This window comes from Phascolarctos cinereus, unplaced genomic scaffold (assembly GCF_003287225.1).
Source record: "Phascolarctos cinereus isolate Bilbo 61053 unplaced genomic scaffold, phaCin_HiC Scaffold_726;HRSCAF=1367, whole genome shotgun sequence".
Classification (NCBI taxonomy): domain Eukaryota; kingdom Metazoa; phylum Chordata; class Mammalia; order Diprotodontia; family Phascolarctidae; genus Phascolarctos; species Phascolarctos cinereus.
The window spans coordinates 128,082,120-128,097,383 of record NW_027556098.1 but is presented as its reverse complement, the minus strand read 5'-3'; the positions used below and the strand labels follow the sequence as shown (position 1 = coordinate 128,097,383).

The 15,264-nt window shown below is 34.6% G+C and overlaps 1 protein-coding gene across 1 annotated transcript in view; it reads left to right on the top strand.

Annotated features, from left to right (window-relative positions):
- Positions 1-15,264, top strand: part of COPB2 (coat protein complex I subunit beta 2) — a 41,972-nt gene that overhangs the window by 13,064 nt on the left and 13,644 nt on the right. Inside the window, exons 6-13 of the mRNA XM_020986131.2 lie at positions 4,505-4,651; positions 5,497-5,596; positions 8,711-8,853; positions 9,089-9,288; positions 10,652-10,762; positions 13,020-13,108; positions 13,201-13,307; positions 14,497-14,640. Of these exons, the coding sequence (XP_020841790.1) occupies positions 4,505-4,651; positions 5,497-5,596; positions 8,711-8,853; positions 9,089-9,288; positions 10,652-10,762; positions 13,020-13,108; positions 13,201-13,307; positions 14,497-14,640 (1,041 nt within the window). The remainder of the gene's footprint in view (positions 1-4,504; positions 4,652-5,496; positions 5,597-8,710; positions 8,854-9,088; positions 9,289-10,651; positions 10,763-13,019; positions 13,109-13,200; positions 13,308-14,496; positions 14,641-15,264) is intronic.

Genomic DNA, 15,264 nt, shown 5'->3' with positions numbered 1-15,264 from the left:
TAGAAAGTTTAGGTGTTCTGGGATATTGGTTTTAGCTCTTAGCAAACTTTAATATGTAATATTTTATTTTTCCCCCAATTACATTTTAAAACAGTTTTTTAACATTTTAACATTTAAAAATTTTGAGTTCTAAATTCTATCCCTCCCTCCCAACTCTCCGCCATCCCTGAGATGGTAAGCTATCAGATATAGGTTATACATGTGCAATCATGTAAAACATGTTAACAAATTTTTTAAAATGTCAAAGACCTTTTCAAGATTACTAGTTCTCTTTCTTGTCTAATTTTTAGCATCTTCTTTGTTGTTCTCTGCTGTATATACTAATGTCTTTATTTTTTAAAATCTAGATACTTTTTTCTTAAATATTTTTCTTAGCACTGTAACATTCATAAATTAAAACTCATGTTTCTAATGTTGGTTGTTGCTTGCCTGTGATATTTCAACTAATTTAGTTATTGTCTTGATCACTTTTTAATCCTTTCTTCAGCTCATACAGAATGCTGTGATTAGGATCTACATCAGGATTTTATCCTTCCTTCCATTTGAGCTCTCTAATCTAGTGGAAAGAACACCAGACCGGGAAGATTTAAACATAGGATCAGGTCCAATCTCAGCTATTTAATAGCCGTGTAACCTTGGCCAAGTCACTTAACTTTTCTGAATGTGAGGTTGGATTACATTACTTTAATAAAGTTCTGTTTTAGCACTGTCATTCTGATTTTCTCTTCCCCCACTTCCCCCTTCTGTTTTTCCTTGTCTGTGGCAAAGAATTGAAATATTCAAATTTCACTTCCAGACTTTATCATTCAGTCCTGCTAAATAGCATATACACTAAAGCTACAAATTTTAAATTGTTATTTTTGTATCCTCTGTGGGTCTTCTGCAAATAACTGTTGAATGAATGATTTATTTGTATCTCTATGTTCTGGTATAGCTTGATTGAATACTTCCTCTTCTCTTTGTTAATATTTGTTTCCTCAATCCCCTTTGAGGTCATTAAGAAGTAGCTTTTTTATTTGAATGAAATGCCTAAATTCACTTCCACAAGCTTTACAATGTATCTTTTAAGAGAAGTGTTACCTCTTGTAGCTATGGCCCTAGGAATGCTGACTACCCTACTTAACTTTCTTATGAGCCAGTCTGGCACAACTTTATTTGCCAGTATAATGTACAGGCTACCAAGGGAGCAAATTATTGTGTGCTCCAAGCCCAACCTATTTCATTGTTTGTGTAGGAAGCAATCTAACATTAAACATTACCTCCCTCCCCACCTCCACCCAAATGTGTGCCTATACCTGTTCTTTTTTAATTTTATTTTATTTTGAACTTAAATAAAACAAGCCATTAAGAAAAGAGCTAGGAAACAAGGGGAAAAAATTATAAGAAAATGATTTAAATGGATGGGTCAGGGGAAAAACTGATTTATGACTTGGGGCATTGGCTATTCACTTGAACATCACATCCTTGACACTCTCTTTTAAGCTAACATTTATATATGACTGTAACACTTATATAGAACAAAAATCGATTCAGCACATTGTGTGTCCAGGATTATAATGGCTGAAAGGAGGCAGGAAATAGAACTCTTGGAATGGAGTTAGGAAGACCTGAATTAAAAACCAGCCTCAGACACTTAACTAGCTTTGTGTCTCTGATCAAGTCACTTAACCTCTGTTTGCCTCAGTTTCCTTAACTGTAAAATTAGATAATAATAATACCTCCCAGACTTGCCCCTTCAAAGTTGTTCTTAAAACAATATTGCTTTATTTATTTATATACGAATAGGTTGTTTCCCTTACAAAATGTAAGCTCTTGGGGCAGCTAAGTGGCGCACAGTGGATAGAGCACTGGCCCTGGAATCAGGAGAACCTGAGTTCAAATCCAGCCTCAGACACAACACTTACTAGCTGTGTGACTGGACAAGTCACTTACCCCCAATTGCCTCACCAAAAAAAATATATATATATATGTGTGTGTGTGCGTATATATATATATATATATTTATTGCTGTTGCTGTATACAGCATTCTCTTCGTTCTGCTCTTTTCACTCTTCATTATTTCGTGCAAGTCTAGCCATGTTTTTCTAAGATCATCAAGCTCATAATTTCTTATAGCATCATAGTATTCCATCACAACTTGTTCAGCCATTCCCCAATTGATGGGCATCCCTGCAATTTCCAGTTCTTTACCACTGCAAAAAGACATGTTGTAAATATTTTAGAATATAGGTTCTTTTCCTTTTTCCCTAATTGTCTTTGGAAACAGACCTTGTAGTGGCATTGCTATGTCAAAAGGTGCTTTGGGCATACTTCCAGATTGTTTTCCAAAATGGTTGAATCAGTTCACAGTTCCACCAACAGTGAATTAGTGTCCCAATTTTTCCATATCCCTTCCATCATCTATTGCTTTCCCCTTCAGACATTTTAGCCAATCTGATCAGTGTAAAATGATACCTTAGGGTTGTTTTAATTTGCATTTTTCTAATCAATAATAATTTAGAGCATTTTTTTATGTGACTGTAGACTGTTTTTATTTCTTCATTGGAAAATTGCCTATTCATATCTTTTGACCATTGTATTCTTATAGATTTGACAAAGTTCTCTATATATTTGAGATATGTGACCTTTATCTGAGAAATTGTCTATAAATTTTTTTCACCAATTTTCTGCTTTCCTTCTGATCTTGGCCACATTTGTTTTATTTCTACAAATCCTTTTTAATTTAATGTATTTGAAATTATCCATTTTACACCTCACGCTGCTCTCTATATTTTCTTGTTTATTCATAAGTTGTTCACCTATCCATGAGTCTGAGAGGAAATCCCATTTTCTTCAAATTGTCTTGTAATTTCTCTGTTTATATCTAGTTCATATATCCGTTTTGACCTTATCTTGGTATATGGTGTAAGATATTGGTCTGTGCTCAATTTCTACCAGACTGCTTTCCAGCTTTCCCAACAATTTTTACCAAATAATGAATGCTTATCCCAAAAACTTAAGTTTTTGTACTTGTCAAACACAAGGTTATTGTAGTCATTTGCTTCTGTAAATTCTGCATCTACTCTGTTCCACTGATCTATCTTTCTATTTCTTAACCAGTTCCAGATAGTTTCTATAATTACAACTTTATAATATAGTTTAAGATCTGGTACTGCTAAACCTCCTTCATTTACATTTTTTCCCATTAGTTCCTTTGATATTCTTGACCTTTTGTTCTTCCAAATGAATTTTGTTATTATTTTTTCTAACTCAGTAAAATAATTTTTGTAATTTAATTGGGATGGCATTGAGTATTTAAATTAGTTCAGGTAAAACTGTAATTTTTTTTATATTGGCCTTGCCTACCCAGGAACAATTAATATTTTTGCAATTATTTAAATCTGGTTTTATTTGTATAAAAAGTTTTTTATAATTTTGTTCACATAGTGCCTGGGTTTGTTTTGGCAGGTATACTCCCAGATAGTTTATACTATCTAGAGTTATTTTAAATGTGGTATCTCTTACTATCTCTTCTTGAAGGTTTTGTTTGTGTATATATAGGAATACTGATGATTTATGTGGATTTACCTTATGTCTTGTTACTTTGCTAAAATTATTAATTATTTCATCTAACTTTTTAGTTTAGTCTTTGGGATTTTCCAGGTATATCTTAATACCTTATTCCATAATCTCTTTCCTTCTATTTCTTTTTCTTCTCTTATTGCTATTGCTAGGATTTCCAGTACCATATTGAATAATATTAGTGACACTGAGCATCCTTGTTTCTTGTTCATCCTTGTTCAGGCATTACCTGATCTTACTGGGAAGGCCTCTAGCTTATCACCATTACAATAATACTTGCTGATGGTTTTAGGTAAATTCTTTTTTTTATCAATTTAAGGAAAAATCCGTTTATACCTATACTTTCAAGTCTTTTTTAATAGAAGTGAGTATTGCACTTTTTCGAAAGTTTTTTCTGCATATATTGATGTAATCGTATAATTTTTGTTACTTTTATTATCAATAAACGCTTAGGAAGACAGCTGTCCCCTTTAGTTTTGCTTCTCTATGTTCATTTCTGAGGCAATGTTCTGTCTGTTTGTGGAGGAAATTTGGAGAGCGTAGAATTTTCTGACCTACTTTGCTGTCTTCCCAGAATTCTTCCTCCTGTACAAATCTTTATGATGCATTTTAAATTTACTTTGGATGTTTCTAAGATTAAGCTACCCTGCAAACATACACTTCTGCTGTTTTTTTTTATTGCCTTCCTCTGATACACTTCCCTCTTTGTGCCCACTGGGACAGAGGTCCTAATTTTGTCCTAACACTATACTCCTAATATACTAATTCTGTCCTCTAAGTTCCCACCCCCCCCAAAAAAAAAGCCCAACAAGAGTAAGGAATTTAGAGAAAGGACAGTTTTTTAAAAAAATTAAAGATATCCTTTAGTTTGGTCTATGATGTATCATTTTAGTAAATTGATACTAGATTCTGAAAAGTAAAAGTAAATTTTTTTTCTTTGAAGGTATGGCAGCTTGGTTCTTCCTCACCTAACTTTACTTTGGAGGGACATGAGAAGGGAGTAAACTGCATCGATTACTATAGTGGTGGTGACAAACCATACCTCATTTCAGGAGCAGATGACCGCCTTGTTAAAATATGGGACTACCAGGTAAAATTTTTTCATTACTTAAAGTGCTGCAAATTTAATTAGTTCGTTTTCATTTTTTACTTAAATAAGAGGTTGAAACTTTGGCTTGTTCAATTTCATATTTAGCATAACTTTGGATTTGTATTTAAACCACTCACTTAGAAAAATCAAGTCATAGAATAAGACAAAAACCAAAGTATTTTTAAATGTAAGAAGTAAATGTATGTTTATATTTTTCAGAAAAACAAAAAGATTAGCACTTTAATATGAGTGATCGTTTTCAGCCTTCATCGACCTCATGGGCAGACTTGCTCTTGAGAATAAGAATTGATAAAACAGAAGAATGGTTTTGTTATGTGGGCAGAGATAGTATACTTTTCTTCCTGCATGTCACTTCACTAGTCACTCAGTTGTGAACTTCATTTCCTTTTCTCTTTCTGCTTCTGTGATTTCCTTAATCACACATCCATTTTCCAGCTGTCACATTGACAGAGATTCAGAAGTGATTAATGTGATGTGGCCTTAGATTACTAGTCTTAGGTTGTGAGCAGACTTAATATTCAGACTTATATTTAAATTTAATTATGTAAGTCCATGAGCTTACATATTAAAAATAACATTATGCTATTTTTAAGACAGCTCACTAAAGGTATTTTAGTTTACAAAGGCAGCATTTATTCTTATGGGAATATAGATACTCAGACAAGAATTTTTCTCTTGTGTGTGTGTGTGTGCCTCTTTAAATAGACTGTTACTCCTTTTTGCTTTCAGGCATGGTATAGATTAGATTAGATTTTGTTTTAAGAGCTTTTGTATTACATATTTCTATGGACAGATCAGTTTTTTTTCTATCCATAATATTACAGAATAAAACATGTGTGCAAACACTAGAAGGGCATGCTCAAAATGTGTCTTGTGCCAGTTTTCATCCTGAGCTGCCAATCATCATCACAGGTTCAGAAGATGGTAAGTTTAAAATATATATTTTTCCTGTCTTTTTATTATTAAATGGATATATAAGAGGAAAATGTTCCTGCATTGTGGTTGGTGCCTTGATATTTCATTACTGCTTCCGTATTTTTCACATAATAAGCACATAATATGCTTCTAAAATTTAATCACATTGAATTACGCAATTCTTAGGTTATGGTAGAATTATAGTTTTGATACATTTGGATTCAACTGTAGGTAGAAGCAGGAGGCTGGCACTGATAAAGCCTAACTTCATCCATTGACTCTGCATATATTTATTAAATGTTTCTTGTGTACTAGGCACTGTGGGTAACACAAAGAATAAAAAATAATCTCTATTTTCCTGTATTCTGCTTTCTAATATTTCAGTAAATTCTATTATTTGATTAACTGTATGTCTTCCAGTGTTGCAAATTGCAACCTATCTATACTTGCTCATATTATATGACTCTTGTCCTTGTTTTTTCATAAGTCAACATTCGGGGAGATATACTCTAGTTCTTTTGACATTCTGTGGATACCAGTGGAACACATGGCTTGCTTATCAGTTCTCTCTCATTGTTGCTCCCTGACTTAGCCAACTTTTCCCCATTCATGTATTTATCAAATGACATCCAAATACACTATGTTGGGGAGATAAAACAGTCAAATACAAGTGTTATGCAAGATATAATTTGAAAATAGAGTAAAGGAAGTACAAACATTAGAGAAGGGAAAAATTGCTTCTGAAATTGAGGACAGCGGATTTCATGGAAGAGAAAGCATTGGAGCCAGGCCTTGAGGAATGAATAGGAATTAAACTCCGTTAGGAGGAAGTGAAAAGTGTGAGCAATACCATTGAGTTAGGGAACTGCAGGGCATTTTGAGCAATATGAAGTACAGTTAAACGGAGCATAGGTCACATTGAAGGTAGGAAAGAGAAAGTTTGAAAGATAAATTAGAACCAGATTATAGTGGACTTAGAATGCCAGACAAAGGAGTGTTGACTTTATTTATATGGGTAGTAATTGAGGAACCATTGTGGTTTTCATTGAGGTTGTATATGATATGTTCAGAACTGTACTTTGGGAAGATGAATTTGACAGTAGTCTAGGGTAAAGTAGAAGGAAGAGAGAATGGGTACAGGGAAACTAGTTGGGCTCCTTCATCAGTTTAAGCTAGAGGTAATGAGAACTTGAACTGAGGTGGAACCTTGGATAATGGAGAAGAGAACAGATGAAAGAGAAATCATGACAAAAGGACGGAGGGAATTATCCAATGTGTGGGATGAGAGAGAAGAAGGAGTCAAGGATGAATAATAGAATCATAGAGTCTTGGAGTGAAAAGGTCAGATACCCACTTGAAACTCAAATCTTCAAACCAATGACATAGCGAATCTCTTTATGAAGACCTTCAGTGATGAGAACTCATTCCCTTGCTAAGTCTTCTCATTCTATTTTTGGTCAGCTCTAATTAGAGCCAGTTTCCTGTATATTGAGCTGAAATTTGCCTTCCTGTACTTTCTGCCCATTGATCCTGGTTCTGCCATCTAGGGTAAAGTAATTGTCTAATTCTTGTCCAGTTCTCATTGACAACTCTTTAGATATTTGAGGACAGCAGTTGTGTTCTATCCACTCTTTCCTTCACTTTTTCCAGTCTAAACATTCTTTGCTCTTTGAGCTTGTCCTCATATGTCATGATTTACAGCCTACTCACCATCCTGTGCCCTGCAGGCTGCTCTTCTGCTTCTCTAGGTCTTTCTTAAAATTCAGTATCCAGAACTGGATATAATTTCAGATGTGGTTGAACCAAGACATAGCGTGGCAGGATGAGCCTTCCCTTTGTTTTAGACGTTGGACTTTTAACATACTAAAAGTAAATAGAGCTAGGGCAGTTTGTTTTTTAAAAGATCTCTAAGAAAATTGCGTACTTTTTGTTTTATATAGAAACTTGCTCCTTACAAGTATAGTATTATCACCAGTTTCCATCTCTTCTTTGAATATAAGTCCCCATTCTTTTTGATTTAAACTTAGTTGGTAAACACTTTTCATTAATTTAATAAATATATTTTGTGTCCAAGTACTCTATTCTGAGGTTAGTCCAGCCTCACTTTTTTTTTCCTGAGGCAATCAGGGTTAAGTGACTTGCTCAGGGTCACACAGTTAGTGTCATGTGTCTGAAGCTGGATTTGAACTCAGGTCCTCCCAACTCCAAGGCTGGAGCTTTATCCACTGCGCCACTTAGCTGCCCCAATCGACCTCACTTTTCTAAGCTTCCTTTGCCCTAGCTAAATAGAGTATTTAGCTTTTGGTTGTTTGGGATATAGATTTGCCTAGGCTTCATGGAATGTCAGGCATAAATGCTTTTGTCTTCAAATTCAAAGTAGAGAGAGTACAGTGAGGATTACAGTATACTTAGAGAAACTTTTGGCTTTGCCACAATTACCTGGATAATTTCAATTTGGAATATGTTGAATTTGATATGCCAGTGAGACATCTAGGTAAAGGTTATCAGTGACACTTGGAAATGTTGCCTGGTTCTCAGGAGAGAAATTGAGACTGGAGATGTAGATTTGGAGTCATCCACATAGTGGTAGTAATTGAAGATATAAGGGTGGATGAGATTATCAAATGAAAATATAGAGAAAGAAGAGAGTCAAGTTTACTAAACCTTTGAGAATTCCAGCATTTAATAGGATGTGAAGAGTAAAAGAATCCAACAGGGGAGACAGAAGGAGTGGTCAGAGATGTTGAAGGAGAACTGCAATTACAGAAAAAAAGAGAATTTCAAGAAAAAAGGATGTCATCAGTGTCATAGATCAAGGGATGAGAACTGATCGGGTGTGTTGAATTGCCCTTGGAACCTTTCTCACACTGACAATTACATTGATTTCTCAGTTAATCATTTTCTAGGTTGCTAATTTTATGTAAAATTACTTGTAGTGTTCTCTCTTATTTGCCTATATTTTTAAAACAACTTATAAAATATATCCAAAATATCTAGTTATTAAGATGCTAGAAAATGATTCTTATATGTGTTGAGAGTTTTTTTGTGTGTGTGTGCTACTGACTGATGTATGAAGGTTTTTATTAAATATTTAATCCAAAGCTAATTCATATTTATTTTCAGGCACAGTTCGTATTTGGCATTCAAGCACATACCGTCTGGAAAGCACATTAAACTATGGAATGGAGAGAGTGTGGTGTGTGGCCAGTCTGAGGGGGTCCAATAATGTTGCTTTGGGTTATGATGAAGGCAGTATCATTGTTAAGGTATTCTTCTGTAATTATTCCATATAAGTCACTAAACTTAGGGAGAAGCAGTTATCTTTTTTTTCTTTTAATTATGATAGTTTTCCAACTCACTAACTTTGTTTAAATAGCATTACTTCCATTAAACACTAAAATCTTAATGTGGAGGAAAGGAAATGAAGCACTCTGTTAAATGGGAAAAGAAATGGATGTTTTCTTTTACTTTGCTGCTAAGATTCACTTGTTATTCTTCTAGCTTGGCCGAGAGGAGCCTGCTATGTCCATGGATGCCAACGGAAAGATTATTTGGGCAAAGCACTCCGAAGTCCAACAAGCCAATCTGAAAGCAATGGGAGATGCCGAAATTAAAGATGGAGAAAGATTGCCCCTTGCAGTAAAAGACATGGGAAGCTGTGAAATATATCCTCAGACTATTCAGCATAACCCAAATGGAAGGTAAAACATATCTTGCAGTCTTTCTTCAAATTCCTACAGAGTTATGCAATGTGATATATCAATGTGATAAGAAGATGCATCTTAAGAAAATATTTTGTGATTTGCTTTGAGTTTGGGATCTTAACTTCTCTCTTTTTTTCCTGACTGTAATTTGGAGTTAGAGAAATTCAGAACTGCATAAAATGCTCATTGTAATAATACTTCATTTTTTGTTTTTAGGCACTTGGGGTTGAGTGACTTGCTCAGGGTCACACAGCTAGTAAGTGTCGCTTGGTCTGAGGTCGTATTTGAACTCAGGTCCTGCTGACTTCACGGCCAGTGCTCTATCCATTGCGCCACCTAGCTGCCCCCAATAATACTTCATTTTGAAGAATGAAGTACACAATTGTCTTTAAATATTTTTGAGCATTTCATTACAGCATGCACTTGGATACACCTTTTGTTTTTATAATATGATCTTTTGGTAATGGGATTTTCAACTCAAAATCATTTCTTAAAGAGTGTGTTTTCTTATTTTTTGAGAATAAATCTATTTGAACATACCATATTCTGAATAGTATTTTATTCAGAAAACAAAATTTTCATTTGCAAATATAATTTCAAAAATTCTGATTTTTAGTCATCCATTTAGAAGTTCCCTAGACACAGCATAACCCTGAGTATCCTATATATACTTAGTAAACACTGGTTTAATTTAATTTGATCATTCTTTTGTTCCATTTGATCTATTTCCTTCTTCCTTTTCTTCCTGGGTGGGAAGAACAGAGTTGCTATAGTAAAATTTTATGGCCCTCAGCTGCCTAGCTGTGCACTTAAGTTTGTTGTTGGTTTGGTTAAAAAAGAAAAAAGAAGTTTGTTAGTATCCACTATCAGTTTTAAAATGGCAGAAAATAAAGCTAAATTGTAACTGAAAGACCAAAGTCAATCAATAAGCATTTATTAAGTGCTTAAAATTAACCAGGCACTGTACTGTTAAACTCAGAATAAAAAGAAAGGCAAAAACAGTCTGTGCCCTCAATACTTACATTCTAAGGAGGTTGCAGGCCCCTGCAGCAGGAGCCATTTTAAAAGGTGGAGGTGAAGAGGGAGAGCACTCCAGGGGTGGGAGGCCACCAGGGTGGAGAACCAGGGATGACAATGGAGTATGATGTGTGAGGAATAGCCAGCTGGTGGACCAACATAGGTGGATTGTTGAAGGTGTACTAGAGAATAAGAAGACTAGAAAGGCAAGAAGGGACCAGATTGTGAAGAGCTTTAAATGCTAGAGAAGTAGATTTGTTCACATGTTCGTTTCTTTTTTTACAGAGTAAATCTCTTGTTATAATGCCTGACCGTTATCTTTACTGACTTCTTTAATTCCTAGATTTGTTGTGGTGTGTGGTGATGGTGAATATATCATCTATACGGCAATGGCGCTGAGAAACAAGAGCTTTGGTTCGGCCCAGGAGTTTGCCTGGGCTCATGACTCTTCAGAGTAAGTTCTAGCATTGTAAGGTACACTGACTAGTTAGAAATTTTATGAGGCCCCTTATTGACCTGCATCATTTTCCATAAAGATGATTTATTTTTTATACCTCATAATCACATGCACACACATAGGCAGACACACAGATGCATACATATAGCACGCTTTTTCAGTCAAAGAATGTCTTACTGTAAAATTTAAAGAATGGTTGCCATCTGTGTTAGTAAAACCTTGGGCTGTGGAGACTGTGTGCATTTAATTTCTAGCCATTCTGATCATTCTTCACCAAATAAACTGAGTTCCTTTACTTTCTTGATGGAACCTAGAGCAGGAACTGGAGTCTTCGAGTGGTTCTCTGATGTTGTCTTGGCTTAGTCCTAGCTTCTGGAGTGTTCTTCTTGACAGCTCCATTCTTCACAAGCTATTCAGCTTCCTTAGGGAGGGAAGAAAAAGGGGAAGGGAAAAGGGAATAAGCATTTATATAACACCTGCTCTGTGCCACACATTGTGCTAATCACTGTCTCCAGAATTAATTGTGTTTTTCCCTTATTCTATATTAAATTCAGATTGGTTTTACAAAATTCCAGATGTGTTCTTTTAAAATCAAAAAAGAAAATCTTTTAATAGCTGCAATGTTGATGATGATGATGATGATGATGATGATGATGATGATGATGATGATCAGTTGTTTTCAGTTGTGTTCAATTTTTTCTGACCCCATCTTGTGTTTATTGGCAAAGTTACTGGAGTGGTTTGCCATTTCCTTCTCCAACTCATTTTACAGATGAGAAAATTGAGGCAAACAGAGTTAAGTGGCTTACCCAGGGTCACAGAGCTGATAAACATCTGAGGCCAGATTCGAGCTCAGTAAGATGAGTCTTCCTGACTCTAGTCTTGGCGCTTGATCCACTGTACCACCTAGCTGCCGCAGTAATGTAAGATTCAGTATTAATTTAGTTTACCAGATAGTTGTACCAGATAGTACAAATTAGTTCAAGTTAATTATTTTACAAATCCAAAATCTTGAGGATTTTTTTCTATTATCTGAAAGTAATTTTAAGAGATATGAGCTTTTCCATTTCTCATAGCTGTGGTGCCAGTTCTTCATAAACCTTCTAGCTCTCCATTTCTTAATATGACCTATTCAGATTTAAAATTTTTACTTTATTTTACTTTATTTTTTTTATTAACAAGTATTTATTTCTTCTCCATCTCAATTAGGAGGAAAAAAATCCCAAAATCTTTGTTACATATGCGTAGTCAAGCAAATTCCCATATTAGCTATGTCCAAAAATGTATGTTTTGATTTGTATCTTATGTCTATCTCCTCTCTCAAGAGGTGGATAGCGTGCTTCATCATTGGTTCATCATTGTGGATTTGTGGTTGGTCTTTGAATTGGTCAGAATTCTTTGGCCTTATAAATTTGTTTTTACGTGTTGTATTTACTATATAAACCATTTTCCTGGTCTACACACTTGATGATGCATCAGTTCATACAAGTCTTCCCAGATATCTATAAAACTATCCCTCATCATTTCTTATAGCACAGTAGTATTCTATTATATTAATATACCATAATTTGTTCAGCTTTCCCTCACTTGATAGGCTTCTCTTTAGTTTCCAGTTCTTTACTACTACAGAATGCTGCTATAAATATTTTTGTACATATGGATCCATTTGTTCTTGCTATGATCTCTTAATGGGTATAACGTGGAGTAGTATTGCTTGGTCAAAGGATGTGTACAGTTCAGTGACTTTTTGAGAATAGTTCAAAATTGCTTTCCAGGATGGCTGTGTACATTCACAGCTCCAGCAGGCATTCATGTGCTTGTTTTCCGGTAGCCTTTCTACCTATGCAGATTTCAACACCTTTTTACCCATAAGGAAAGCTATTTTTAAAGTATGTTTGTAAACCTTATCTATAACATACAACAAGCCTACCAACTCCTTTTTAGGGCAGAGACATGAATGGTAAAGGAGCTTTCTTTTGCTATCTGACATAATTGGCAAAAAAAGAAATTTGGCATAAAGCTTTCTATAACATTTTTAAAAATTCTTGCTTATATGTGCAACATTAGACAACATAAAATCTACCCATCCCCATCTTAAGAGTATAGCTAGTTATCAAAGTATATAAATAGTTGACTATTCTCTCTAGCAAACAAAATACATACACGTGGTTCAGAATATGTCTGATATTTTATGTGGGCAATTTGCACTAAGAATAGCTGAGCTCTTATTTTTTTTTTTAATTTCCCCATCCAGGTATGCAATAAGAGAAAGCAATAGTGTGGTAAAGATATTTAAGAACTTTAAAGAAAAGAAATCATTTAAGCCTGATTTTGGAGCTGAAGGTGAGTGTTGTTTGTATACTATAGATACATCTTTTATTTTTCTGAAAAACTTACCCATTAAATTTAAAAAAAAACTGTTTTGTTCTTTGTAGGTATCTATGGAGGTTTCTTATTGGGAGTCAGATCTGTAAATGGCTTAGCCTTCTATGACTGGGAAAACACAGAACTGATCCGCAGAATTGAAATTCAGCCCAAACATGTAAGTTTTACTTTAGATGCTACTTTTTGAAACATATATCTTTGTAACAACACTGTGAACCTTTTGAGCATAAGGAATATCTTCATATGTGTATCTAGCTCTGTCCTGTTGAGGATAGCACAGTGCTATGTACCCTGGGGTTGTTCAGTAAGTACTGCTAATGATGATAAAATAAAATGTGGATTTTGAAAGAATTTTGAAAAGTATAAAATGGCGTAAAATACAAGATGTTATCCACATTATGAAATGTCTTCATTTATTTTTATGAATTTCTTTTTAAATAAATTGTATACTTAGAGATATTACAGGATCATGGAACTTAGAGGTGGAAGGGAGGTTTTCTAGTCTAGACATGGTAAACATGCAGTCCATGGGCCATGTACACTCCACATTACTCCTGAGTGGCCCAAACCAGATTAAAATGTAATTGAGAAATATTTAGCAAAATAAATAATAATACAGTAAAGCATAGATAACATTACATTTTAAAACTAAGTCAGTATGCAACACACAGAGATCCTTATGTTCAGATTAATGGCCCCTGTTTCTATTCTATTTGAGTTTGACACCAGTGATATAGTCCATCCCCTATTGTGATTTACAATCGATATCCATTTAGCCTCTACTTGCGTTCCTGCAGGGATCACCAAATATTACAGTGCACTGTTTTGTTGGACAGCTTTAATTGTTAAAAGGAAGTTTGTTAAATCAAGAAATAGTCTGCCTCCTTGTATTTCCACCTGTTGATCTTAGTTTTGACTTTTCAGATAACACAAAAATAAGCATATTTCCTTTTTGGTATAAGAGACTTTCATTTAAAGGTAGTTGTCATTTCTCCCCTTAATTGTCTTTTTTTTTAAATTAAAGGTAATTAGGGTTCAGTGACTTGCCCAGGGTCACACAGCTAGTAAGTATCTGAGGCTGGATTTGAACTCTGGTCTTTCTGACTCCAGGGTTGTTGCTCTGTGCACTGTGCCACCTAGCTGCCCCCAATTGTCTTTTCTCTAGGCTAAACAAAACTTTACTTTTCCTGCCACTGCCACTAAACTCAAATACTCAAGCTTTTAAAATATCAACTAGAGAGGATTTATTTCAGAGTCTTAAAGTGTGAGGGTTTTTTTTTTTAAGAATTAATATGTGCAGTCAGTTGCTTCTATACACAACTCCATAATCACTTTTTATTTTGTAGATCTTTTGGTCTGACTCTGGCGAGCTGGTCTGCATCGCCACTGAGGAATCATTTTTTATCCTTAAATATCTGTCTGAAAAAGTTTTAGCTGCACAGGAAACACATGAAGGAGTTACTGAAGATGGCATTGAAGATGCCTTTGAGGTAATTCTAGTTAAAATTGGGACGAAGCTAATAATAGAAATAGTTATTTTTTTAAAATGTTGTATATTCTTGTAATACAACCAGCCATAGGTGCTTTTAGCATAAACTTTGTAAAATAAGCTGTTGGCTTAAGGATTAGGTTTTTTAATGTACCTGTATCTAAAAAGAAACTCAGGAGGCTTTGAAATAAGAGTTTTTGTACTAATTTGTATATTTTGCAATTGGGTAACTTGAAATAATTTTGATTTTAAAAGGACATGTTGCTATAATAACTTAGATACATACAAAATTATGTGGGCAGAACAATGATAGACTCAGGTTGTAACAAACCCAGAAAGTAGTCTCACCCAACCCTTACCTGAGCAGAAATTCCTTTTGCATCATTCTTGACAAATACTCATATGTCTTTAGTCGAAGAACTCTACTCCTAAGGAAGTCACTATCTTTTAAGACAGATGTTTCCATTTTTGTACAGTTCTAATTGTTACGGTTTTTTTAATATCAAGCTAATAATTTCTGTACTCTTCGTAGCAACCATACACTGCTCGTGATTCTGCTTTCTAGAGCCAATAAACAAGTTTAATCCCTCTTGTGTGTGACTTCCATTCACATACTTGAATCACA